The sequence below is a fragment of the Mytilus trossulus genome, chromosome 14 (assembly GCF_036588685.1).
Source record: "Mytilus trossulus isolate FHL-02 chromosome 14, PNRI_Mtr1.1.1.hap1, whole genome shotgun sequence".
NCBI classification, from domain to species: Eukaryota; Metazoa; Mollusca; class Bivalvia; order Mytilida; family Mytilidae; genus Mytilus; species Mytilus trossulus.
Genome location: NC_086386.1, coordinates 47,165,529 through 47,192,910, shown reverse-complemented (window position 1 = coordinate 47,192,910; position 27,382 = coordinate 47,165,529). Strand labels below are relative to the sequence as shown.

At 30.3% G+C, this 27,382-nt stretch overlaps 1 protein-coding gene across 4 annotated transcripts; it reads right to left on the bottom strand.

Annotated features, from left to right (window-relative positions):
• Positions 1 to 265: 265 nt before the first annotated feature.
• LOC134695740 (inhibitory POU protein-like) lies at positions 266 to 26,015 on the bottom strand. Of its 4 annotated transcripts, none has more exons than XM_063557141.1 (3): positions 25,913 to 26,015; positions 8,910 to 8,978; positions 266 to 2,031 (listed from the first exon to the last, which is right to left on the bottom strand). In XM_063557141.1, the coding sequence occupies exon 3, from the start codon at positions 1,945 to 1,947 to the stop codon at positions 1,180 to 1,182; it is 768 nt and encodes a 255-aa protein (XP_063413211.1). In that variant the 5' UTR covers positions 1,948 to 2,031; positions 8,910 to 8,978; positions 25,913 to 26,015; the 3' UTR covers positions 266 to 1,179. The 4 variants fall into 4 exon arrangements, with proteins under 4 accessions (XP_063413211.1, XP_063413209.1, XP_063413210.1 ...); XM_063557139.1 differs by lacking the exon at positions 25,913 to 26,015 and adding an exon at positions 13,939 to 14,110; XM_063557140.1 differs by lacking the exon at positions 25,913 to 26,015 and adding an exon at positions 9,227 to 9,313.
• Positions 26,016 to 27,382: the final 1,367 nt, after the last annotated feature.

The following is a 27,382-nucleotide window of genomic DNA, read 5'->3' as shown; positions in this document are numbered from 1 at the left end:
TTTGATAAAGTAAACTTTTCAAGAACGACCTTTTCATAGGAATATTGGCTAACGAATACGCACTTTAAAAATTAGGTGATAATATAATGAAAGCCGTTTTTGTTTATTTTCATCCATCTTTAAATTCCTTAGAAACATTTGCAAAACTTCCGAATATAACCGTTTCCTTACAAGTTGATTTTCATACTTTCGGGGTTTTTTTTTCACTTTAAGTTGACCGTTAACATAAATGTATTTTTTTATACACGTTTTCTAGCATAAAATATTTTTTTTGCATTTAAACATCATTTTACTTGCATTGTAATCCATTCTAGTTTGAAACAATAATATGAGATCTGAATTGGTCTCAAAAGACCCCGAACACATAGCAGTGAATGAAATATCATGAAAATGTCAACTTGCTACAGGCGTCAGGTCCAATAACATAAATATCGCATGTTTTTAAATTAATTAGATAGCTAAGAATAAGAGACTAGCGTCTGTTAGTAATCTAATAATGACATAGAAACGGGATTGTATTGTATCACATTGGTGACAAATGTATCTGCTCAAAAAACAATCAGACAAAAAAATACCAAGAAATACAATATGTCTGCAATTATTGTTTTTAAACTTAAAAGTATTTTTGATATCTTAATGCATTTTCATTATATAGTGTTGATATAATTCGCCGCTGTCTTTTGATTTAAGCTCATTGTGAATCGAATACTCTGTGAATACTCTAAATGACTAGATTTTATATTGAAAAAATGACGTATGATTTTTTTTCTTAAATTGAGTTTTGGATTCATATTCATGTTATCAACAGTCTATATAATAGACCAAAAAGATATCAAAACTGTTCAGCATATAAGTTCAAAAAGATAACAAAACAAAATAATGGTAATAAATAAATAACTTAAAGTATGATTATGTACAATGAAATGGTAAAAATTATGTTCACACTATACATGTATATATATTTGCTATCAAAGCAAATCTGTAGAAATTTTCAACTTTGTATAAAAGTATAATATAGAAAATCAAAACGTTTGTTCGGTATAATTATAATTTGCATATGACGTCATAGTTTGTGCAGAGCACGTCACAATGCATAATTGCACAGTATTTATACCACGAACATGCGCAGTAGCTATATATATGAGACACTGTTTGTGCTTTAGCGTTGAGACGCTGTCTTTATCCGGTAACTGCAGAAAATTTCATTCTTTTTTGCTTCTGTCTTTGATTACAAAACCAAACACGAACAACGTTTTTCTTGAGGTCTAACTTTTCTGCTATTTGTGCAATTTTTTCACCTGATGGTCTTGGTTGTACGGCAAAATAAGCCTCTAAAGATCGCTTTTCCGGTGCAGCAATAGAAGTCCGTTTACGTTTCTTGTCATTGGCTAAACTTCCATTTTCAGCCTCTAGTCTATCTCTTGCTTGTTTTTCGGCTCCTTCTAACCATGCTTGTAGTATTGGTTTTAGTGCTATCATGTTATTGTGGCTAAGTGTCAGTGACTCAAATCTACATATCGTGCTCTGGCTCAATGAACCAACACCAGGTAATTTTAGGTTTGCTAACGCACCTCCTACATCGGCCTGTGTTACTCCTAGTTTGATTCGTCTTTGTTTAAATCTTTCTGCGAACGACTCTAGTTCCCGAGGATCACAATCTGAATCGTGCATAGGGTGATGTACTGGATGATGAGTAGGGAAGCCATTATGCCCATTCATAGAATTTGGGTGTGAATAAACAGGCGGATACATTTGATGGTGATTATGTGATAGTCCGTGTGATACATTATTATGGTGGTCCATCATCCCTAAAGACATACCGGAACTTGATGTTAGTTGTTCTAACATAGAGTCTGAATGTCCAAATCCAGAATGATATTGCGACCTTGAAGGGGTGACATTATGACCGCCAAGGTCGGCGGTGTGCCCATACATGTCGTGCTTCATCAGCTGTTGTGAAGACTGTTTAGAAATATCAACTGCTGCCAAAACTTCAGCTCGTGTAAGCAAACCATCGTCAAAGAAATTTCCCTGCAAATACATTTAAATATATATTGTATTAAAAATAAAATAAAGTCCGAACAATTTTAAATCAGTAAGTCACAAAACGCTAAATGTAAACTAAGTATTTTTCAGATCCTACAAACATCAGTTATCTCCTTTAAAAAAAAATTTGTGTTTTTAGCGGAAGTATTACCAGACGCGTTGGTGGTAAAGTGTTGATATGTAAGTTGCTTATATCAACGTATCCGACCTTTGGCATACTGGATTGTGGGGTGCAGAAAGAGTCCGTATGACAAAAAGATGGCAGTAAGAAAATAAGAAAAAAGTTTTTGTTTCAAACATATATTAGTCAAACTTCAAACTTTATTAATCAAACTCAGACGCAGTAACTGCTCTACAGGACTATGTTTAGTACCCGTAGTGTAGGATTTTACACAATTATTAAATCTAAAATATTTATCAATTTTCTTAACTTTTAGTTAACATTTTAATTTGTTTATATATTTTCCTTAGATCTGAAAATAAATACATTTGAAGTAAAAACGTCAAGTTGTGAGCTGTATTTATAATTTTCTTCATCCTTCCTTGCGCTGATATACACGAACAGAACAAAAAGTTTGAAGCGGAGCGAAATAACGACATTTTACAAAAGAAAATTGAATTGTTTTTTGTAAGTATTAAATGGTGAAAACTATGTCAAGTAAAACAAACAAACATTTCACGTAAGGTTGAAAATAAAATTTAAAACCAAAGACAAAAACTTTGAAAGATAATTTATTGGCAATTGTTTTATAGAAATTATATCACAGTATACCAAACAGAAACAAAATTTTAAAAAGGCTGACACACATTTGTATCAATTTCATACGTATTATATATTTAAAAGATTCATTGCTATAACTTTGTTTATTGAATTTTTGCAATCTCTTTTTTTCCTTGATCAAATATAAAATAGTAAATAAATAAGAAATATTTATTTAAACACTTTTCAAATCAATATTCCAATAAATATTTTACCTTAAGATATTAATCTTCAGCAAAAACTATGAATACATATTTCCATTTTATACCAAAAAAAATCCTGTTCAATTATTTGCGATTTTTTTTTAATAATTTAGCGATTCGGAAAAACAAAAAATAAATATCAGGTATGTTTTTAAACTATCAATCTTCCGCGACGTAACTTCATAAAATATGAAACATATTGAACAATGAAACCGAACGCTCTTGTTTAGGTCAGAATACCTAATCAGTTTTCATTAAACATATAGTATATACATACCGCCGATGTTGACATACACCGCACACGATCCGGGGGTCGGTAGGGTGGGGAATACCTCCCCGGGACATGTCCAGGATTCAATGAATTATGAATTCCAACAGATTTTTGGCTATTCAGCATCACTATTTTGGCACAAATTGTTAGAATGTTTACAGAGGCCTAGGGCCTATTGTTTATACTGATATAAGCCAGTTCTATTAAAATTATTAAATGCCAAACTCCATACAAATTGGTACTATAGAAATTGATATTGGTTTTGTACGGCACCTGTTTAGATCACGTGGCATTTTATTTTATTCCAAGTAGCGCATGCTCTCTTTAAGAACTGCTCTGTTTGATGAACGTTATAAAGGTGTTTATTTTTTAGTTGAAGTGCCTGTGGTATAGTGGCAATATTTTCTGTCAATATGTGATTTGATGATGATAATCGATCAAATAATCTCTATCTTTGAAAACATTATCCAGTTTGTTAAATGTTTCTTTCTAACCCATGGGGTTTCTTTGAAATACTATCTAACAATTTTGTTAGATTACCATAATTAGAGAGTGCTTTAAAATTGTCGTTATGTTCTTAGGGTGAAAACATGCGCTTAATTGTTTATTTTCAAATTGAACATATATTTTAAATTACTTATTTTTCTCCGGAAAATATTTATAAGATTTTATCTGGTATTGACTAACAGATTTTTTTTTTCTTACGTTTTTTTTTTCTGCGGGTATTGAGTAAATTAAAGAAATAAATGAGAATGTTGACAAATTTTCATACTGACTTGACAGTAATGTATTTTAATTAAGATGTCATCCGGTAGTTGTCTTCATCTTGAATCTCAGAGGGGTGCCTTTGCTTTATAAATACACTCCCGGGAAAGACAATGTAAAAGTCCTAATACCGTCAAGTTTGTCCTGCGGTTTTATTGACAAATATGTTCAAATTCGAGAACAAGATTACAACACGTCAATTCGTCAATTAACTTCATCAGTTTTCATTGGAGGGATATTAGTAATATGAGAGTTAAAATGTCTTCCGGATTTTCAACTAATTGTTTCAATTTCCGAGCACTTGCTGAGATTTGTAAATGATATAAATTATCCCCATCAGTTTAATAACAGTTTTTTGTTAGTTAGTATGTGATGTTTTGTAACAAGAAACTTCCCCCTTTCTTGAATAATGTAGTTATAAATACGATCAATTTGAAAGAATTGTTAAAAAGAGTGTTGTTATAATTGTTTCGTGTTTTCTCTTTTTCTTAGACCTATAGAGACTACACAAACAATTATTTACTTAATTAGACTGAGTCGTTACATCCGATTTCTAAAACAATAACACTATGACTTCAATTCTAAAAAAATAAGATTTTGAAATATAAAAAACCAGAATGAAATTCCCTTAAAAGTATGCCTGTAACTATCAATTTTATGTATTGTGTTGAATTTTGATACATATGTAAAATGATGTTATCTTTATGCTTGTTTTTGTCTTAAGACTCCATTTCTAGTTCCACTTCAAAAAAACAACACCGAAAAAATATACGTCAAGTAGATTTTTTAGAGATTATAATTACTTTTTTATTTTATGAAATCAGTCATTCAAACACGGGCAATAAAATCTTTCAATATGTTCATATTTAAAGTGATATTTTGAATTTTTTTAGGTCTAGAAAAATAGATTTTACTCTTCAAATACCAATTGTGCTATTTCAGAATAAAAATTCAATTGCAGAAAAAAGAAATCTTATTGTATTATTACAAATTGATTTAAATGTGAAGAACGAGAAAATAGCATCTGCAGAAAACAATAGTTGAAATATCTCTTAAAAAATCTTAATTGCTTTCAAATTAAACTTAGTATATAATGCAGAGGACTTCACATTATACAAAATGTAGTTGGAATTATTGGCTATTTCATGACAAATTCTGATAATTTTCACAAATGTGTCGGAAACTCGTGTGTGCTAAAAAATTACTTCATTAATTAAAATAACATTTTATTGTTTTGGCAGACCACTTTTTCTGCAAGAACAGAGAACTTAATCATTTATTTTCGTGCAAAGTGATAATGAAAAAACAGCTGTTTCTTTGAATTAAAGTTTAGACTTTTCTTACAAATTTAGGGTCGATATTCATGCTTTTTATTTATTGTGCTCATAACAAAAACAAATCACATTTTGATTAATTCAGAAATCGAAAATATTTTAGCGTTAAAGAAAATCCATGTGGAGCAAACGATATGTAGTATATGTCAAATAAATATATTATACCAGTTTTTAGGTCTTTTGGTGGTTGTTGATTTAAACGATGACTGTTTTGGTTTTAAAATGATGTCAAATTCTATTACAAATTTAGTTAATAATTGTTTTTCCTCTACCTGGTTAGAGGTATGTTGTAAAATCTAACTATATTAAGTATACTTTTTGAGCGTATATAAATGAATTCGTAATATACTGGGATAAAGTCTCCTTCATCATCCCTATATAACACAAATTATTGTGTGTATATAAAAAAATACCATGTTCGCATGAATATTATCTATATATTTAATTCAAATTTTGATATTAAAGTAGAAAAACTTTTGACTAAGTGTCTTAAATAAATTTCTTCAATTGAATATCCTACCAACTGCAGCATTTTCTTAGAACTTTCTCATTTTAATTATGTTTGCCACTGGACGTTAAGCAACCAACAATCATGCCACTGGACGTTAAGCAACCAACAATCAATCATCACTTTTTTTTATCTTCCTATAAAGCAGGAAAATCCTCTCTTAAAGATTCAATTTAGTTTACCGTTTTCCTGACTAACGTAAATTAACATAAATACAAAAAGGTCAAAGAAGTCATTTTCTATTTGTACTGCTGCTATATAAGGAAGCATAAGATATAATGGAAGCCTACATACTAGTAGCCTACAGACTGTTCAGTGTTCAGATTGTAATCGCTTAAGTTTAAGTTGCTACCTGGATCAGTGATTTATCAACAGTCTACAATTAAGTAAACATGGATGATATGTGTAATATTTGCCCTAGAAGCAGATCTCGATGTATCATGTAATTAATGCTATCCTGGGATGATAGCAACTAAAGCAATTTATCTAATGGACCCAGCCCCAGGTCACCAAAAGCTCCCCAATGACCCGCATCCAAATTAACAAACATTTTATAGAGTAATAGATCAAAAGACGATGGTTTCTATGTATTAATTTTCCGACTATGGTATTTGGCCTTTTGACCTATTGTGTCATATTTTAATTGTTTTGCGTCTACTTTTTTTTAATGTTGAAACCTTCTTAATCAATTTGTGTAATTTTCCTTAATGAAGACATTCTCTTAATTTGGCCACCTTCGTGACGAATAACGGTTCAAAATCTTAACAAATGACGTTAACGTTAATTTTTGGTGCTTGATGATGAATGCACACTTTTTTTAAGACGATAAAAAAAAAGATTGATTTTGACGATTCAATTAAAAAAAATTCATTGGTAACGGTAATCATTTGAGACCTCTAACGAATCACGATAAGTATATTTTGACTAATCACGGTATTGGACGCTAACGGTAGCCGAAAATTAGCGAATTGACTCTAAAGGGCATTCCTATACCTCTTATATCTCCATTATGGGGGATTAAAGAAATGAACAAATGAATGAATTTATCTATTCAATTTGGCTGTTCTATGATAAAATTATTGACTGCAATTTTATTTCCTTGCTTAATTTAACATTTTGTTTTTAGCATTTGCTTGGTCTAATTATAGGGATGCGGGAAAATAAAATGAACAAACAATAGGTATCGCCCGCACATGTCAACAGTTGTTTTCTATATTGTTCTTTTAATTTCTCAAGATTTATATTTGTTTCATCAAGAAAAACAGATCTAAAATGATAGTTAGAGCCTTGTATTGTCGATAATTAGTATTTTATTACTAGGTAACATGTCAGGCGATGTTCAATTTCCCTATTATTTTGTATCGTTTTCTTCTAATCAGGTATGAGTTTTCCTATTAAACCACTCAGGTCGCCAGTAATGATAGTTTTATCATGATCGGATCGACTGTTCATAACGGATAAAACCAATACAATACACTTGATCGCTGATAAATATAACACATGTTTCTCCAAAGGTTAAACTCTATAGGAAGGAATGACATGTCAACTCGTAAACTCATCTGGGACGATTAAAATATCGATCTCATTTTATTCTTCTAAAAGAAAGGAAAGGTAAAAAATCCAAAAGGGAATTATTTCTAAAAATAATATGTACAATTAATTGTAACTTGAAGATACTTTGAAATCAATTATATTATTTTTTTTAAATACACAAACGATCAGGCTATAAAATAGAAAACCAGATGGGTAGTGGAGAATTATTTCCGGATTAGTAATTTAAACTTTACATTATTGTATTCCGTTAACATTAATTTGATGATTTTAACTTTGATTTATCAAAAGCACTTAGCCATTTGTTCACATATATGCATAATATTAGGGCACACCTTCTTGTTCAAAGTGTAGCATCAAAGTGTTCACTGCTGAAAATGCAATTAAATCATAACGTAGTTTCTTTTTTGTTTTGTTATTTACGAGCAATTTATGGAATTGTGGAATTGATGGGTGCTTTGTATTTGCATTTACTATGGGACATATGATATTGACGTCCAAAATCTATTCTAAACAGTTACAAAATTTGGAATTGAGCTATTTGGAACCTCAACAAAATTGGGATCCTAGTTCTTCGAATGAAACTATCTTTACAAACTAAAAATGTAATTTACCTTGGCAATTAATTTAGACCACATATATATAAGCAGAAGTCCATTACAAGACTAGTAATACTTCTGGTATAAGTCATATGAGATTATTTATTTTCACGAATTGGTCATGAAGAATTTAATACCCTCCCTTAATCTGCTAACAAAACCCCAAAAGAAGGGGGTTTCAAATGACAAAGTCTTGTCTTACTCTCAACCTAATGTAAACGCATATTTTTGTGTATAAAAAAGTAATCCGAAGTATTTTTGAATAATTTGAAAGACTTTCTTTCCGCCTTGAATGATATTCAATTTATAGTTCAATGTACAATTGCTTTAAGATTATGACAGCAATAGAATGATAGTTGCTATTAATATAAATTTCGTGTAGATATATACATTATTTTATGCAGGAAAAATATGAAAATTAATAATAATGAAGAATAAAAATTACATTCCATTTCAATAGTCACTATTATAGTGTTCTTTAAATACAACGAACAAGGGGAAATAACTCTAATCTAAAACAAAGAACATTTCCATGTCTTTACAAAAATGCATGATTTTATCATACCAAAAACGGCGTCATGAATGCTTTATATCGTATAGATGATAACTTTACATACTTGTATCAAGGAGCTGTCACTTATATTTATAATTATTAAGAACTTGAGTATTTAATTCTATTTTAAAAACAAAAAGGTAATGACATGTTGGATTGTTTGAAGGACGTTCACGTCCAGTGTCAAATATTTCACACATGTTTCGGACGAATTTTAAATACAGAATTCATCCAAAATATTGCTTATAACTAACAAAAAAATATGGAACACGATGTATGTACATATGTTCTTTTTGAAGCAAAAGAAAAAGATCCTTACCTTATTCCATAAATATTGTTCATGTTCACCTCCAGAAAAATCTCGTGGTCCTCCTAACGTTGTCAACGTCTGAAACAATAAAAACATCTGTCAATTATCTTTTTTAAACATGTATATCTATATATAATCTGTAGATAAATTCAGTAAAACTTTCTGCTTTAACTTCGTAATATTATAAGTATATGTAAATCATATTTATTTCATTCATTGAGATTTATTTTAATACAGAATTGAATATTAAAATTTACATATCTAAATACATTTTATATAATATATTATTTAAATTTTTAAATTTATATTAAAAAATATTAAATTACCGTTAGATTCTCTTCAGGTAGTAAGAGCATCTTGATTTGTTTACTGTTGAATTATTAAATAAGTTGACAATAAAATTTGATCTGTTTTTATACATTTTGTGGGAGGGGCTATGATCTGGCTTTGAAAAGTGGACAGGTGCGTGCTCAATGAGACGTGACATTATGATTGGATTAGACAGATCATTAATGAATTAAATGCTTGTTTTTATAAGTTTTGAATGGAAATCTTGTTTTGATATATTTATCCAAACAATGCCAAACGGTAGATTCACACCTATAGGCCTTTGTCGGCTCGTGTTAGGCACACGCCACCACGGATCATTTAACACGATACAAAGATAGCCTTTTCTTTGTACCGTTGACAAATTCCGTTCTTTTATCCATAAATTTGTGTTTTATGGTTTTAATGATTGAACTTATTATAGAAATAAAGAAATGAACATCTAAAATTACATCAGACGTGTAGATGTTGGATATCAACTGTTCCGTGCCGTTACATCGTAAAATTTAACAAAAGGCTGACATACGGCTGTGTCTAAATAATTGGAAATTCTCGCGGGAACATTTTGGATGTTGCGACTTTTTAAATAAATTTGATTTTACATGTCTCCTTAAGTAGTTTTCTTCTTACATATAAAATGCAATTATGTGTCTCTGGCTTTATTATACCTCTTAACATATAACTAATATCATAATACCTGAATGAATATATTTACTATTTGTTATATTGACATTAGCATTATACATATTCTTTCGGCTTTGATTTATAAAAGTAATGCTATTTGCTATAAAAACAAGGCTTATCACATCTAACTCATTTATATTTAAATATGAACTATGCAAACATCTTGCAAAAAACCCCTTTTCCTATAGATTTACATTCGAACTTCAATAAAAAGTCACAAGAAAATATACCAAAACATGGTGTAATCATTTATACATTTTATTTTTATTTTCAACCATCATTATTTTTTAAATATTTGATTTAAACAAAATGCAAAAATATGCAAGGCATCAAGTAAGTCTCTCTGACTGTAAAGTTTGCATTTTCAAAACTTGAATATATGATTTTCCAAAAAGACCTATAAATTTTAAACGGTAAATTTAAACAGATTTTTTTTTTAATTTAAATGAAATCAAATTTAATTTTTAACTGCCCGTGATCGCATTTATGCTACTTTTTATCAATAGTTTATCCTTTAATCAATAAACGTATCTTCCGAAGGTACTTTGACATAGTCATTAGAGCTGTTAAAAAAGGATTATTTTTTATAATTTTTATATAATAATATTAATATAGAAAAAAACAGAGTAGGTGAATTATAATAATCTTGATCACGAAACAATAGAACTACTTTACCATCGTGCAATAAAATCGACGAAGTACAAACCTTTCCATTTCCGAATGTAAAAAAGACAAAATGACAAAAAATATTCACAAATACTTCAAAAAAACTGTAGACAGAACAACTCGAACATCACAAAAACAAGGGAGAACAAGTGCTTCGATTTAATACTTTTGTTGATGGGTTACATATTTGTTTTTCGTTCATTTTGTTTCATAAAGTAGGCCGTTAGTTTTTCTCGTTTAAATTATTTTATATTTGTCATTTCGGGGTCTTTTATAGGTGACTCTGCGGTATGGGCTTTCCTCATTGCTGAAGGTCGTACGGTGACATATAGTTAATCATTTCTGTGCCATTTGGTCTCTTGTGGAGAGTTGTTTCATTGGCAATCATACCACATCTTCTTTTTATTATTCACTAGCGACAACAACAAAAAAAAGCTGCGTCATTTCGCCTGGTTAGTAAAACCCGTCTACAGTTGCATTTTGTGAAAGTCAATAAAGGGGAAAAGTAATGGTGACGAATGGACCCTACACGTGGTCATATACGAGACCGATCTTCCAAAGTTATCAATATGGTAATGATGAAATCATTTAAGTATGACAAGAAATCTTACTATTATGTATCCTTGGTTAAGTGAATTCCTTATAAATTATTCTTTTTTATCAACTTTTGATTTTTATTCATAGCCAAGCACGAAAATCAAGCTACGCCAAATTCGTCCAACAATTTACAGAAACTTTATAGAGTAAAGAAATACTTATTAAAGAAATGTCACTGTTTAAGAATTTACAACTTTTAGAGCTCTTTACATATTACATATCAGGAATTCCAAAGAATGGCAAAAATGTTGCAGGCAAGGTATATTTTTGTTAAAAAGAGAACTCAAAAGAAAACAGCATAACATTTTGATTTTTATAATGAGAGCACAAAGATATACTCAACATTTACATCATTGTTTTTGTTATCTTGTGCTGATTGGTTGTTGTCTTTTCCCTTTTTTTCCCCAATTTTCCTTTATACAAACGGATACCATAAGATAGATTATTTAAAACAATATATAGATATAGGAAGATGTGTTGTGAGTGCCAATGAGACAACTCTCCATCCAAGTAACAATTTAAAAAGTAAACCATTATAGGTTAAAGTACGGCCTTCAACACGGAGCCTTGGCTCACACCGCACAACAAGCTATAAAGGGCCCCAAAATTACTAGTGTAAAACCATTCAAACGGGAAAACCAACGGTCTAATCTATATAAACAAAACGAGAAACACGTATATATTACATAAACAAACGACAACTACTGTACATCAGATTCCTGACTTAGGACAGGTGCAAACAATTGCAGCGGGATTAAACGTTTAATATGTCAATAGCCAAAACAAATCTCTGAAGACAGAAACTAGGACCATATTTCATTATTTATTTTATGACAACATTAAATGATCTTACATCTTATTTTGAATTTATTTAAACCTATAGAACAACTATAAAAAGGAAAATGGAGTGGAAGCTTCTTACTTTGTCGTATGACGAATTTTTCTATAGTCATCGAAATAGCATGTAAAAGTCATTATGCCATTAAACAGCTTCCAATCAATCAGTTCACATGAATAGATTTTCCTAGCCGTTTATTTGACAAATTTTGAGTCTTCAATGCTATTCAAATTCGTACTTTTTTGACCTTTTGTAGAAGAAACGCGTGCCTTTTTTTATTTATTTAAAGCCGCTCGATTTAATATATATATTTCTATATTTCAAATGTGTGACGGTGTTAGTAATTTTGCTGAAAGAATATATTTAAATTTAAATATCATGATATAAACATATAAAATATGTTTAGTTTCTTTGATTGTTTTGGTACACAATAAATTGCAATTTCAAAAATATTGGGGACTACTGTCTCTATTTAAACAACAATTTCTCGCAAGCACATACAAACTATAGATAACTATCTGTTAGTAACAATAACTTATTATTATTTCTGCATCAGCCTATACGACACACCCTTTCGCCATTAAATAAAATTAAGGTATACAGTTTTTAAAACAAAAGGTTGAAAGGTGTGCTCGTGTGACGGATTGCTTGATAACTCGGAGTCTCCAGAAGGCTTTGGCGCAATTGCACCAACATTAGGTGCGGATCTCGTTAATGTTAGATAGCCACTTGATGCATTGAAAAAAAAACGTTTCATTTTTGCACTTTTCACAAATACAGATAATATATACGGCTGCCTTAAACGGGTTCAACATTTCAATCTTTCATATAAAATACACTGTAAAAATAATGAATCGGTTGGCCTACAGGCTGTAAACAAGACATAATACTTTATTCTTAATCACTGACAAACCAAAATGCAAAATTAATTATAAAATTTGATTAAATCTATATGTTGTTAAACATACAAATTTCTCCAGACACGTGGTGGCTGGGTTATCTGTAATAATTGTTTATTAATTGCTGGTGGTTATTTGCAGTTTGCAAGTGCAGCGACTTTGGCTATTTGAGGTTAGCTAACGCAATGCTCCGTAGAGACCCATTCCGGAAAGAATCATTCCGGGGAAACAAAATGTTTGTCATAAGGGATTTTTCATGTTTGAAATTAAGCGTACAATTATCACCGATTTGTTGTAATAATTTTGCAGATACAAAACTTGATAAATCACCTGTTACTCTGATTATTTGTTTAATAAATCAAGATTATTTAAACCGTGATTTTATTGACAGAAGCAAGAATTACACATTTGTGTGATTGTTCAGAATGCTTGAATTTATTTGAACCTACTTTTATAAAATTAAAATCACTGCTTCGCTCAAAAAATTATATTCATACATATAATAAACAATTTAGAAATGAATATATTTTATAAAGATGATTGTTGATTAAAAAAAAGAGAAACATTCGATTTCAAACTCACGTCAAGGGCTTGATATATTCGTGCTCCATAAATCCGTGGACAAAAGCAATGTTAAATAAGAGACTAGCATGCATATGTACTTTTGCCTACTTATGTATTAAGCTGATATGAAATCTTTTAAAAATCAAAGAAAGATATATAAAATTTGTTATATTTACCAATGTTTAATATTACATTAACCCACTTCAAAGTGAATACCGAAAGAAATAAAAAGAAATTGATCAGACATTACTAGAACATGCAAATGTCCAATCTACAAATAGATAAAATCATTGTAAGAACATTGCCACTCAGTTATTAATGAAAATGTAAATGATTAATCTGCAAAGAGGAAACGATTTCAATGTCACTTAATATAAAATCTGTTTAATATTTTAAACAGTTGATGAAGACGAATAAAACCTTATTAAAGATTCAAGAATTAGGAAAGAAATCATTTGCCTACCTGATGAGGGTGGTACAGCCCGTAAGACGACATGGCCACTGGGTCAGTCTCCTGGATGAGGGAGTCAGGATAAAAAAGTAGGGTTTTAAAACGTGTCTTGTCCCCTCAAATGGTAAATTTCTCGTAAATAATAACTGAGTTTTGCTGACCAACTTTTTAAGGTAGCATTAATGTTGTTACCTAGTTTTGTTAATCAATTTCCTTTGGAAGTTTCTGATTGGTTGATTACTTTCTGTGATGCTGAGGAAGGCGTGTTACCTGGTTATTACCTGCCGGACCATGTGTTTAACGGAAACTATTCTGATGATGGGAATTCTGAATTATGCTTAATCGATAATTACTATTCAAAAGTCACAAAGATTAAAAATAATAGAAATATCGTAAAAGAAATAATTTAGTCCGGCAACCATTCCTTGATCAATATATAAGTTACAGGTAATTAAGCATTTATCCGTTATTCAAAAAAAAATAAAAAAATACGTAAATTAATTATTTAAAACAGAAAAATATCATAACTTGATTGGAGGGACACGGAACATAAAATACTCTGAAGCTATCTTGTATGACGTGTTCATTTAAAAATGCAACAACAAAATGAATGAAGTCAAATACCCTTATTAAACATTTATTAAAACAACACCATGTTAAAATGATTCCCAAAATTTAAATATTTGTTGAATACATTATGTAATCAATATTCCAAATTTCAAATCTTGTCAAATGTCAGATATCACCAGGATTTTTTAAAAGAACTAATTGTTTTTGGCCGCTCGGCGAAATGCCTCACTTTCAATGGACATGCGCTACGGCCTTGGTCTCTGTTTCATCGGCCCTATAATAAAATCTTTTACTTGAGATCTAAATCAAAAGAAAAAAAACATTTCGGGGATAGTTCATTTGGTTTCAATGCGCAAAATACATTTCTTGTATAATTTTTCTAAATTCAAGATTTAAAAGTAAACATGTTCTTTTTAAGTGAAAGTTCTGTTCATATACCTTTTTGCCAAGTCTTCCGAATAGAGGAAACACAACTATAAGTTTGTTCCAAGGAATAAAGTATGCTTACAATCATTTTCTATATATAATATGTACTACTACTAAAATAGGGAACGGCTTAGGTATGAAAAACTCTGAAACCACTGCATACCATAATTTTATTAGTACAACTATAAGTTTGTTCCAAGGAATAAAGTATGCTTACAATCGTTTTCTATATATAATATGTACTACTACTGAAAAAAGGGAACGGCTCAGGAATGTAAAACTCAAACCACTCTACCGTATAATTCTATTAGTACAACCCTACATTTTGCAGACAAGAAATAGCCTTACTTGAAGGTGAAAGCTATTTGTTGTCTTTAAGCATATCAATAACATTATCAGGGTTATATGAATAAATAATTTATTAAAGTGCAACCTGAATTGCCATTATATAATACATATGATATGAACATTGTTATTTTCAGCCAGCCTTATAGGCTTACGAAGCACTGTTATATCAAAAGGAAGACATCTAAACGATGCACAGATTTAATCAAGACAACTAAAGGACACTATTCATTTGGTCTTGAAACAACATGTTAAAAAAGTTCTTAATCGAACCACATCTAGACCAGTTATAAATCAGTTGATATACATTCTGAATTAAGATGAGTCTTTTTGGTTTAGCTGTGATTTTATAATGCCAACTAAGCATCTTTTTGAAATAAAAATGTTAACGTGTTAAACTTTAATAATTTAAAGAAATGTTTAGTATGTGTCTCTTGGCATCCATAGAAATTTAAAAGAACAGTAGCCCACGCACAAAATAAGAACGGTCATTACATTTTTAACGAAAGCAATCAAACATCCGTCAGCTTTTCTCTTTAGGGTAAACTAATAAGTCAGAAGTTGCAAATGACACTAAATATTTCATAAGTTTTTGAAACCATGTTTGTGACTTGCAGTTTCAAACATTCATCTGTCATTGAAAACATATAATTGTCTTGTACAGTGAATTTTAAAGATGCTCTTTATCACTTGAATGCTTAATTTGCTTTGACACTGAATTTTTAATGGAAGTAAGCTTTATTTTTAATTATTTTATCATTTTTATTGTTTGAAAGCGGAAAACGCAAAGGCAATGAAGTGAAGTGCCTGGGTACTCGTTTGATCACAATATGTGAACTTGAGAAAACGTCATTAATTACGTCATTCAAAGGATTAACCCCAAAATGATATAGATGCATCACATCTTCCGATTGGTTGAATGTTTTTGTATATTAGCTTATGAATAAATAGTTTGTAATGTGACCGTGACACCATCAACAGTTTTATTCGTGATTTATTACTTAAAAATTTCGGATTTAAAATTAAATCAAGGAATTATTGCAATATTTTTTCTGTCTACTTGTTCAAAAATCTGGTGCACACTTTTAACAGATAACCCGCTTCGTCGATGCACCACATTTATATGTTATTTCCACATTAACAGAAAAAAACAATCATTCCGTAATCAAAGTGACTTATTTGAAATTTTTATAATAAAAAAAGAAAACCCAATGTAAATTGGGTTATATATTTTATTTGGAAATAACACGGTTGCATGCATCACTCAGAAACCTATTGCCTCATTTTACGTGATCTTGGTCCGGTCGCAACCTTAAGGGTACACATTTTGTTTCCATTTTGACACTGAACACTACCAAAAGACCATTATAAATCTGCCTATTGACATTATCTGAGTATGATTCTCGTAGATAACAGATAAGTCTTATGACAGTTGAAATATAGAAGAGTAGGAATTTTATTTTAATAATTTCTTGTTTCATTTTTATTAAACAAAAACATATCACACATATCTTACATAAAAAAATAATTAAAGCGAAAATATTTGTATAAATATGTGAGAAATAGTGATGCTTTCTATAAGTGTGAATTGTGATTGCAAGAACATGCACACCGGGACCTCGGGTTTACTTTAGCCCTATAAAACAAATGGTAATCATAACGATGGCTTACAACAAAATATGTTCAAAATAAAGACAACAGTAGTATATCGCTGTTCAAAAGTCATAAATCAATTGAGAGAAAAGAAATCTAGGTTATAAACTAAAATCCGAGGAAAACAAATAAAGTATATAACAGGAAACCAACGGAACAATGGAAACACTATTTAAAGTGCTAGAAAATCAAACGCCAGCATAAATAGAAACGGACTATTGATAACAACTGTCATATTCCTTACAACGGTGCGTTTAAAGAAAAACATGGTAAGTTGAAACTTGCTTTTATAGCTAGCCAAATCTCCCGCTTATATTGTCATGTTAAAAGAAATCGGAAAATGACAACACTACGTGACAGAGGCACAGCACAAACAAACGCAAGAACCCCGGCACAGGGGAACGCAAACAGAACAATACAACAGCAGAATGATAACGGACATTATCCATTTACAAAAGCACAGCAAAGGTACAACATGAAAATAGTTCCAGAATAGCATAAGAGCGTTTCCGCTATTTTATAATAGCGAGATGCAAGATTCTATACTAATGGTAGATTTATACTTGAACATACTATATCATAATTACATTAGATGTATGTTTCATCATAATACTTTATTTTGATTGGCTAACTGCACATCACGTGTTATTCCATAAGCAATTGCAACACTCAATAAAACTTTTCATTCATGATAGCACGTGGTCCCACAATAAAGTGCACAGGTGAATAACATACAAAATTTATAAAATTCGTGTTTTCATGATCATAGCTATAAAATGTAATTATAAGTATTGAATGCTTCTTTTTGTAACTGTATAGGGTTGTAAAAGCGTTGACCGTGCGCACATTTTTAGTATGAACTTCGGTCAACGCTTTTACACCCCAATAAATTTACAAAAAGAAGCATTCAATTCTTAAATAATAGTTCCAGAGTTAACATTTGTGGTTGATACTAAACGAGACCACTCTATATATATATCCAATAAAAGACAAAATGTTCACTTCCTGTTATCTTGTCCAATAATAATTGTACATCGCTTTTATTTATTAAAGTTGGTACAGAATTCTGAAATATATTATCAAAAGCAAACTTTTGAATCTTTGATTTTAATGTTCTTTACAACATAAGTTTATGTTTATTTTATTGCTTACTATTATATTTTTCACATTTCAAGTTTACATATTTATTGCAGAGTATTCGAAAATTACGTTTTGACTACTAAGTGCATTAGTTGTACTCTATATAGAAGACATATAGATTTGTAAAAACAACTTTAATTGAGAATTACTAAATCCTTGATATTATTTCATGTGTACATTATTGTTACGAAATTAAAATTGTTATTGTATTGTTATAATGTGAATAAAAACGTATGAACTAAGATCAAATGCCAAAGCTGCATGTTTAAACAACTTTGTCATCTTACACTTGTAACTCTCTAATACAGCCTTCAACAAAGACCAAAACCCCAAACTCCAATATCCTAATATATATTGCAAATTTGTTGCCATGACCGACACCAATGTGAAAGTTTCATATAAGGATATTTAAGCTATTCGGAGACATAAAAATTCAATTGTATCATATATAGTGACCTGGATATATGTATCCAGAAAAAAATCTGTTATGTGAATTTTTTTATTACATTTTCCCTTTTTCTACCCGTTACACTCGAGAGATCTATGAGGAATACGTGAACATATGTACACTATGTTACCGTTAATTCTCATATGACTATTAACACATAATTGAATTTACCTCTAAATCATATTGGCAAGATTAAATTGTCTCTAATCAGACGATCTGTCAAGAAATACACCTTGATCTAAACAACAGACACACGAAAGAGAAAAAAAAGCATTGATCCGAGACCACTTTTTTTTTTTTTTTTCTTTTTCTTCAATGACAGGAAATAAAAGAAAACAACTTGAGCATGGAATAATGTTTTATGTTATTCTAATCTTTTCTAATTCAATTTCTTATTCAATAATATCGAAAAACTCTTTGAAGATAACGACTTTTAAAACATTGTTGAATTTAACTTTTGAAGATTCGTTAATATAATAGTTTCATACATTTTCTATTATTATAATGACTGTTAGATATAAACTCTGTAAAATCATACTGAAAGAGAACCAATAGCATCATGAATTTCATCATTTCAGCAAATGATCATAAATTCTGAAACTTTATATATTTTTATTACAGTAACTTTTAAAAGAGGGGAGTAAAGGGAGTAGGTGGACGGAAGAACGCGAAATAAAATTGACATATCACCATGAACGAACAATTAAGTTTCTAGCACGTTGATCTTTTTACCGATTACACGAAACACGGTGAATAACGAACCTTTTTCACGACTGCACGTGAAATATCAATGGCAAAACACGTTGCAGGAAAATAACCCTTTACCACTCTCTTAAAACTGTTTTTGATAATAACAATAATTGGTCTATACAATATCAAGTGGTTTTTTTTTTATTTATATTTTACCATTTTTATATTTTAACCATTCTTTTATTTTATACTAAAAATTGTAATTTATATATAATATTACTTGCTTTGTACACAAATAAAAATTGTTCCACCTTTTTGTTACAGATTTTCAGTGACTGCCAGCTTGGGTCTGGTTATTTTCAATCAAAGCTGCTAAAGTTTCTTTGTTTAACCGAGTCTGTCATTTTAGCAAAGCGTTAACTTATAGAAACTAATAAATTCTGTTCGCTCTTTATTATTTATTACTAATATTTTCATTATTCCTGTTTACAAATAAGATTTATATAAAAGGGAGCACTGAGACTATGCGTTAACGAACTCTTGCTTACTTGTCTTCAAGAACCGACATTGTTGCATAAACACTGCAATAAGTGAAAAGAATATGAGTTAAACCGACATCCACAAAAAACGTTACTTTGATAACATTATTTAAATTTTAGGCTTCCAAAAGCAAAATTATATTGTTTCACTAAAAACTTATAAAGAAACCGTTTATTTTGTTTTTCCAGGATCAATATTTAATACAAAATGTTTCAGGCACTAGGACAGTTATCGAATAGGAAAACCAAGTACGAAAAAATAGATGATATGTGATATATAATCCTACTAAATAATTCAGTAGCATTCATATAACTGAATGGTATATCAGGTACAAAAATCGCCGGTGAACGTGTATTTTCTGCCTAAGACACAGAGACACCAAATTAGACCAAAAAACGCGTTGACATAAGGTTCTTTATCATTTCTATATATTAGGAACTGTATACTAGTATATCATTATTTATTTGAATAAGTCACTATTTTCGATAATGTGAAGAAAAACAGAAGGGATGACTATAAAAAAAAGAAGATGTGGTATGATTGCCAATGCGACAACTCTCCACAAAAGACCAAAATGACACATACATTAACAATTAAAGATCACCATATGGCCTTCAAAAATGAGCAAAGCCCATATCGCATAGTCAGCTATAAAAGTCTGAGCTGAATATGGTACCAAAAGTTATTTTTGATAATCGTATTTGTACCTAAAGATTTGAAAATAAGGTGTTGCCTTAATCTTGCAAATCAAAAGACTTCCAAATACTAAAGGAAAGGGATGTCAACAGCTACAAGTCATTGTGAAGTCTTCACTGAGAATGAGCAAAGGCATAACCCTACATTAAGATATAAAAGGGATGAAAAATACTTTAAAAGAGAGATTCGCAGGATTGGTCAATATTAAAACAAAATAGTAGTACGATGGAAAGCAATCAACAACAGCAACTGCATATCAGACTCCAACAGATTTCAATGTGATTTCGTTTATTCTAGTTAGTGACTTGCTGTCTCACTGGCGGTTCCTCACATGTATGTTCTTATTTTTTTTTCAATCGTTCAACAAAATCAGAGATATATAAACTCCAAAATCGTGTGTATAAGATAAAACCTATTCTTTAACGGGAATGATGACTCCTATAGGCAGATTCTAAACGATGATATGGGTACACTTAACACCTTACAGTATGACCTGACAAGTTAATGTCAGGCCTCCTCGTGCTTCAAATAATTACTTTCTTTAATTAACCCTTTCTCTGATGTAAGTTTAGATAATTCAAACAGCCATTGCTCTAATTAATTTCCGAAATCTTTCTTGTAATAAGATTTCATTCAGTTTTCTGACGCTAAGGTAGGTTGGTTAATCAACAAAGTCCGTGTTTCAAGTTAATTTCCCTTGTTTGGTCGTGATTAAAGCCTCCATTTATCAGTAAAGGTCACGCAAACGTCTTACTGGATTGCAGTAGGTATGATTAAATACCAATGCAAGAGACATATGTAGCATATACCTACGGACTTTAAATATTCCCTATGTAAGTACAGCAACAATGGTTTGACCAACAAAAAACGGTTTTTGTTTATTTTAATAAGTTTCCTTTGTTTGATTCAAAAGAGAAAAAGACATATAACTCAGTATTGTTGATAATTTTAAGACAGTTTTAAGTACCTTAGATTCGAAAGACATCGTGATATATCTAATGCAAGAGATGACATGCTACCTTCAAAATCAAAACGCAAGCTATTTGTGTATGAAATTTTGTTTACATGCAAGTGAAGAAATGAAGTCTTTTAACATTAAGCTACCCTGCCAGATGTGAAACATAAAATCAAGATTTTTTCCTGTCGACAATATGGTGTACGGTTGTGGTCACGATTTTCCGATAATAGACGCCTTGGATCATTGATCCGACGAGTTCGGAAATATTGAAATGTCAATAAAATCATAAACGTTTATTTTTCTTATCATAATGATATTTTTTATAAAGACGTATAAATTGAAGCATGAAAGTTTCCTTTGTAATAATTCCTGATTAATTATTTGGTTCGAATTTCTTCATATGCGCCACCTGTAACATGAGCTCAACAACCGTGCATTATTATTGAAATTAAGTCTGATTTGAATGCCTGTGGAACGTCGTTCTGTTGAGTGGCGGAATTTTTCTTTTGCGCCAATTACATAATATTTAATCTGTTTCATTCTGAAATATTGAATTTGAACTTTAAAATAGCTTAATGCCAAGAAATAACTGCATTAGTTAGATTTCTTATCGTGATAACAAACATTTAGGTATATCTTGAACACACAGAAGGAATATATGTTTTGAATATGGTAAATTCAACTTAGAAAAACTACCTGGTATTCTATTTGTTTTCTGATTGAGAATCATACCGAATAGGGTATTGGTGGCCAAGTGGGCTAGTAGTTCTACTACTGTAATGTCTAGCCAGGCAATAATGAGGTTGTTTACATTTATTTTGCTTATTTACAGTCTTTGATAGCTTTTTATATCGTGCTGCAATTGTTAGCATACTTGCCCTTGTTAAAATATTTGGCAAAAACGTATCTTATGCTAAAATATTTACGTTGCACACGATGTTTCTACAACACGACATTACATAAAAAAATTGCGACCTCCCAAAGTGTTTTCTGAAATTTTGACTTCGGTTAATAGTTTCATTCGTTTTTTAACATGTTATTGGTTGCTTCTTTCTCTGTCTTCTGGCTTGATATGGGAGTCAAGGGCTGATACAAGGGGCAATATGGAAAATGCCTATTTATAATCTATATTAGTCTACAAGAGACCAACATGAATCGTCTTTTAATGAGAGCAATGTTCTTGAAATGTTCTTTGGAAAGATATAATTTCATATAGTTATTTTGATACTATATTATTTTATCATGGTTTGGCAAACTTTTTGTAATTTAATCTGTTTACGAATATTTGTTCATCGAGTCGCTTGAATTTAAATGAAGGCGGCTGGTAAACGTATTTGTTGAACAGCAATTTAATAAGCGTTTGGAAAGAGCAACAAATGTCAACCTCCAAACTGTTGGTTCTTTAAATGTTTAAATTCAAATTTTACATAAGAAAAGATACAACAGAATATTTAATTTTTGACGCAGATGATACGTCTTTGGCAGACTAGCGGCTCAAATATAGTTTTAAAAAAAAAAGACGTGAATGAAATCTAACGCAAAACGCTGCCTTTTTTTATTTGGCGCAATCGGATTTCTTTCAAAATTTTGATATTCAGTTATTTGTTCTAGTCAAATTTCTAAATGCAGCTTTTCTATTTTACTATCTCATTGTCGCAATATTAAAAACTTGTTTTATGCTAAGACACACGTAAATTTCTCAGTTTGCTTCACGGAGCTGAATGAGACTATATACATTAGACTTTCATTTATATGAATTTGATGAAAATCTATAGCACTCTTTGGAAAATACTTTTTATGACTTTCTGATACTAAATTGGTTCATAGATAAATGAAATGAGAACATTATAAACTAATGAATACTATTTCATAACAAACAATTGTAGATTTGGCATACAATTCCATAAATGTATTAATTGCTAACACGTGCAGACTGACACGATAGAATCTTAATATCATATTTAATATGGGGATTTCTATCAAAATATCAGATGTGCCATTTTGCTTATACGTGCATAGCATTTGCTTAATCATTCTGATTCCTGCATGGTAATAATTTTCAAAACAATTTAATTTATTATTTTTTATGATTCATTGTTCTTCTAATGAAACAACTAAGATTTTATTTATAGTTGGGAACTCAAATATTTTAAGTTACGCAAGTTGGAAACAACAACGCGGCATGTTTTGTTTGGAACGTTACATTGGATAATTAATCAAAATAGTAGAACCAAATTCCCCTTCAGCTTATATTATTTTCATATTTACTTTAAAATCGTTTAATCTCCTCAAATCTTCCGCTTGTGTTTTATGTATGATCTCTTAAAGTAGATATAGGAAGATGTGGTGTGAGTGTCAATGAGACAACTCTCCATCCAAATAACAATTCATAAAGTAAACCATTATAGGTCCATGTACGGCCTTCAACACGGAGTATTGGCTCTCACCGAATAAAAAATTATAAAGGGCCCGAACATTACTAGTGTAAAACCTTAAACGGGAAAACAAACGGTCTCATTTATATAAAAAAACGAGAAATCATAAAGGCCTTTATTCTCCATAACAAAAAAACAACATAAGGTTTACAGACATTTGAAGACATTTTTATTCATGAACAAATTATTATAAGTTTATGCGTTTATTATACATTAATCTTGCTAACACCATCTAGATCTTTTAAGACCAATAAAATGTAAGCAAGTCGGTCTTTAAAAAAACATTAAGATTTCAAGCATAATTTAGGACATATTCAATATCATATTAAGATACTATGTTAAATTAAATGATTTGCCATTTCAATTAAAACAGAAAACATATAAGTAATGATCTTTCTTTCTAATCGTTGAAATACATGACAAAAAAATTTATTTTCATTTGGTTGTATAAATTAAGAAGGCGAATGAAAATCATACAACCATATGTTTAAAGCGCTTTTCTGTCAAACTGATAAAGGCAGACCAAAATGTTAAGATAATTTGATAAAATCTTACTTAACGAGAATTACTAATAGCATAGGTATTGAACACATATTTGTCAATTTGACAAACCACACGAACATTGAAAAAACTAAAAAAAATTTAACGCATAATTTTTATTTTATTTTTTAAAATATCTGTTTTTCGATATTTGATATGCATCGCATTTGTCAATTTTTAACACCCATACGTGAAATTCCAAATGACTCACGAATAATAAATTTTGAAATCTGATCATTTTAAAATTTTAAAATAAAAGATCGTTCTACGAAATCAAATCCAAAATCTCGTTACTCTTTTTAATGTTGTTGTGTCTGATGGCATAATTTTAAATTTCCGCATCGTATTTATAGAAGTTTTCGAAATATTTTCGACGTGAACTTAATTTCATAACTCAGTAAGAAATTTCTGCCATGCAGGGTTATATAAAAATCGGCTGTACAATATAGCTACATGCTTCTGTAATATAGATGTTGTTGTATATATGCCATACTATAGTAGCCAGTATGGATGTTTGTTCTTTGGATTCGGTGCCGACGTGACACGTTGATTCCGTAATGTGACATACATTGGGCTTTTTTCGCCTTCCCCTTTAAAACTGACAACAAAAAGGCACTAGAAAAATATGCATACGCAGTACTTAGAGAAAAGATGATCATTTTTGGCATGAAGTAAAGATAAAAACCGGGAACGTGGTCGGTATAGTACTTGTTGTTTTTGGAGGAATTTTCGAATGATCTGTAACATAAAATTAGTACCGGAAATAGGGAATGTGTCAAAATGACAACTTCAACTCTACCATAGAGCAGACAACATACATATATATGTTTTTTTCTCCTTTTTTCTCCGAACATATTTTCACAACGAAAAAATAAATTTCTCCAGCTTTAAATGTATTTTGTATTACAAATGTATTGAAATTCGTACTTTACTCTTATAAGTGCTCTTGAGATGTGTCAGGATTTGTCAAAGAAGACCAAAATCTAGTAAAAAAGTGTATATATTTTAGATTTGAAAAAATCATGCCAAACTCGACATGTAAGCAAATACAAAATACACACGCGCAACAAATTCACTGTAACATTTAACAAAATCAGCATCCGTCAATCTTAAACAGATAAGAACAAAAACACATTGAATCAGCAAAAAAATAGATATCATCCAAACAAAAACAAAAACTTTAAAAAATAAAAAATAAAAATAAAAAAAAAGGAAAGAAAAAGGGGTTACAAGCGCATATGCGTGAAACAAGTGAAAATGAAACAATATAATACTTATTTCTTCTCTGCGTGAATTCAGTTGTTTATATTGAACTGTCGTCTCATTGTCATTCACCATGAACAAAAAAGATGTTAAAATAAAAAGTTTTGTTTTTTTCTAAAAAAAATTATTAGGGATGACGTAATAATTCATAATTTAGGAAGAAACTGTACTTTTTTGCTCGTTACAAGGACTTAAACTGACCATCCGCTTTAATTCGTGATTTTAAAATTTATGATATTTCAACCATATTTTTAAAACATACATTTGACTCTAATATCTTACCTACCCGTCTTTTAAAATCAGTAAAATTGCTAAGAACATCCAAAATATAACAAGAAATTCATTATATCCAAACATACGTACATGGACGAATCTTTTAAATTATTTTGTAAGCCAAATGAGATTTTATTATATATAGAATGGGGTGTAAATATTTTACAAGTTTTGCTCCATCTTTTATTCAGAAGCTAGTAGCATGGATGATATTGGTGTATCAATACCATATTTATAATTTACAATATTCAGTGTAATATTTCTCTATAGGTATATTGCACTGACGACTCAATCAATCTCATTATTTTCTGGTAAAAAGTGTATTTCTTAGAATTTTAATAACCTTGTTATTAGGTTTCATTGTTTTTTAAATCAGATACTCTATTTTTCCATCAGGTTTCAATTTCACAGTCTGGTTGATGCATGTCGAAAATTCCATAAATTTATAAATATTTTAAAAAGTTAAGAAGTATAATTTTCTCGTATTTTTTTTTAATCGACTTTTGGTGACTCAGATACAAGGAGCTCGCTGTTATCATCTGTTTTATCAGTACCATAAGGATAGCTTGTGCATAAGAATGAAAGATCTTCATTTGACCTTGTTCAGTCGCCATCTTATAAACAAGGATAAGTCATGTAACTAATCGAAATTCTCAGAATGGAATTAAATCGATTAGTCAAATAAGTTGAAAGCTAAAAAAATTAAACGAAAGTGTATTAAAAACTTGAAACCAAAAGTAATATATACGTTTTCTTTTCAAATGCACTTATTAGTCAATATAGTTTTTGGACTAAGAGTGCATTTCTTTCTAACACAAACGATGCAAACGGCTAAGCGCGCATTTGTTTTGATCATTTGTTTCTAATATACCTTTGCAAAGTTTCCGTAAACTTTGACAAACTATATATACTCGCTAAAAATGCGTCTACAGTTTGTCTTTCATCGTTTGTACGTGCAAACGCTACATTTGTTTCTAACCTCAACCTGATTAAACTATGTATTTGTTTTTTACTTTTGTAGCGTTAAGCAAACAACAACAAACGCTACACAACGTTTACCAAATGGTTAGAACGAAATGCACTCTAAATATTCAAGGGAACGGCTGTGTTTTTTAAGATAAAAAGTCTGCTAAAACTGTACATCAGAGTTATCGTATGTAGTGATGAAGATATACCTGGCCTCTTTTTAAAATTAATAATTATTAAAGTAAAAAATGTCTCCATTACAAATGAAACAAGAATGTGTCCATAGTACATGGATGCCCCTATCGCACTATCATTTTTTATGTTCAGTGGACCGTGAAATTGGGATCAAAACTCTAATTTATCATGAGAATTAGAAAAATCATATCATAAGTAACATGTGTACTAGTTTCAAGTAGATAGGACTTCAACTTCATAAAAATCTACCTTGACCAAAAACTCTAACCTGAAGAGGGACAAACGAACGGACGCACGAACGCACAGACCAGAAAACTT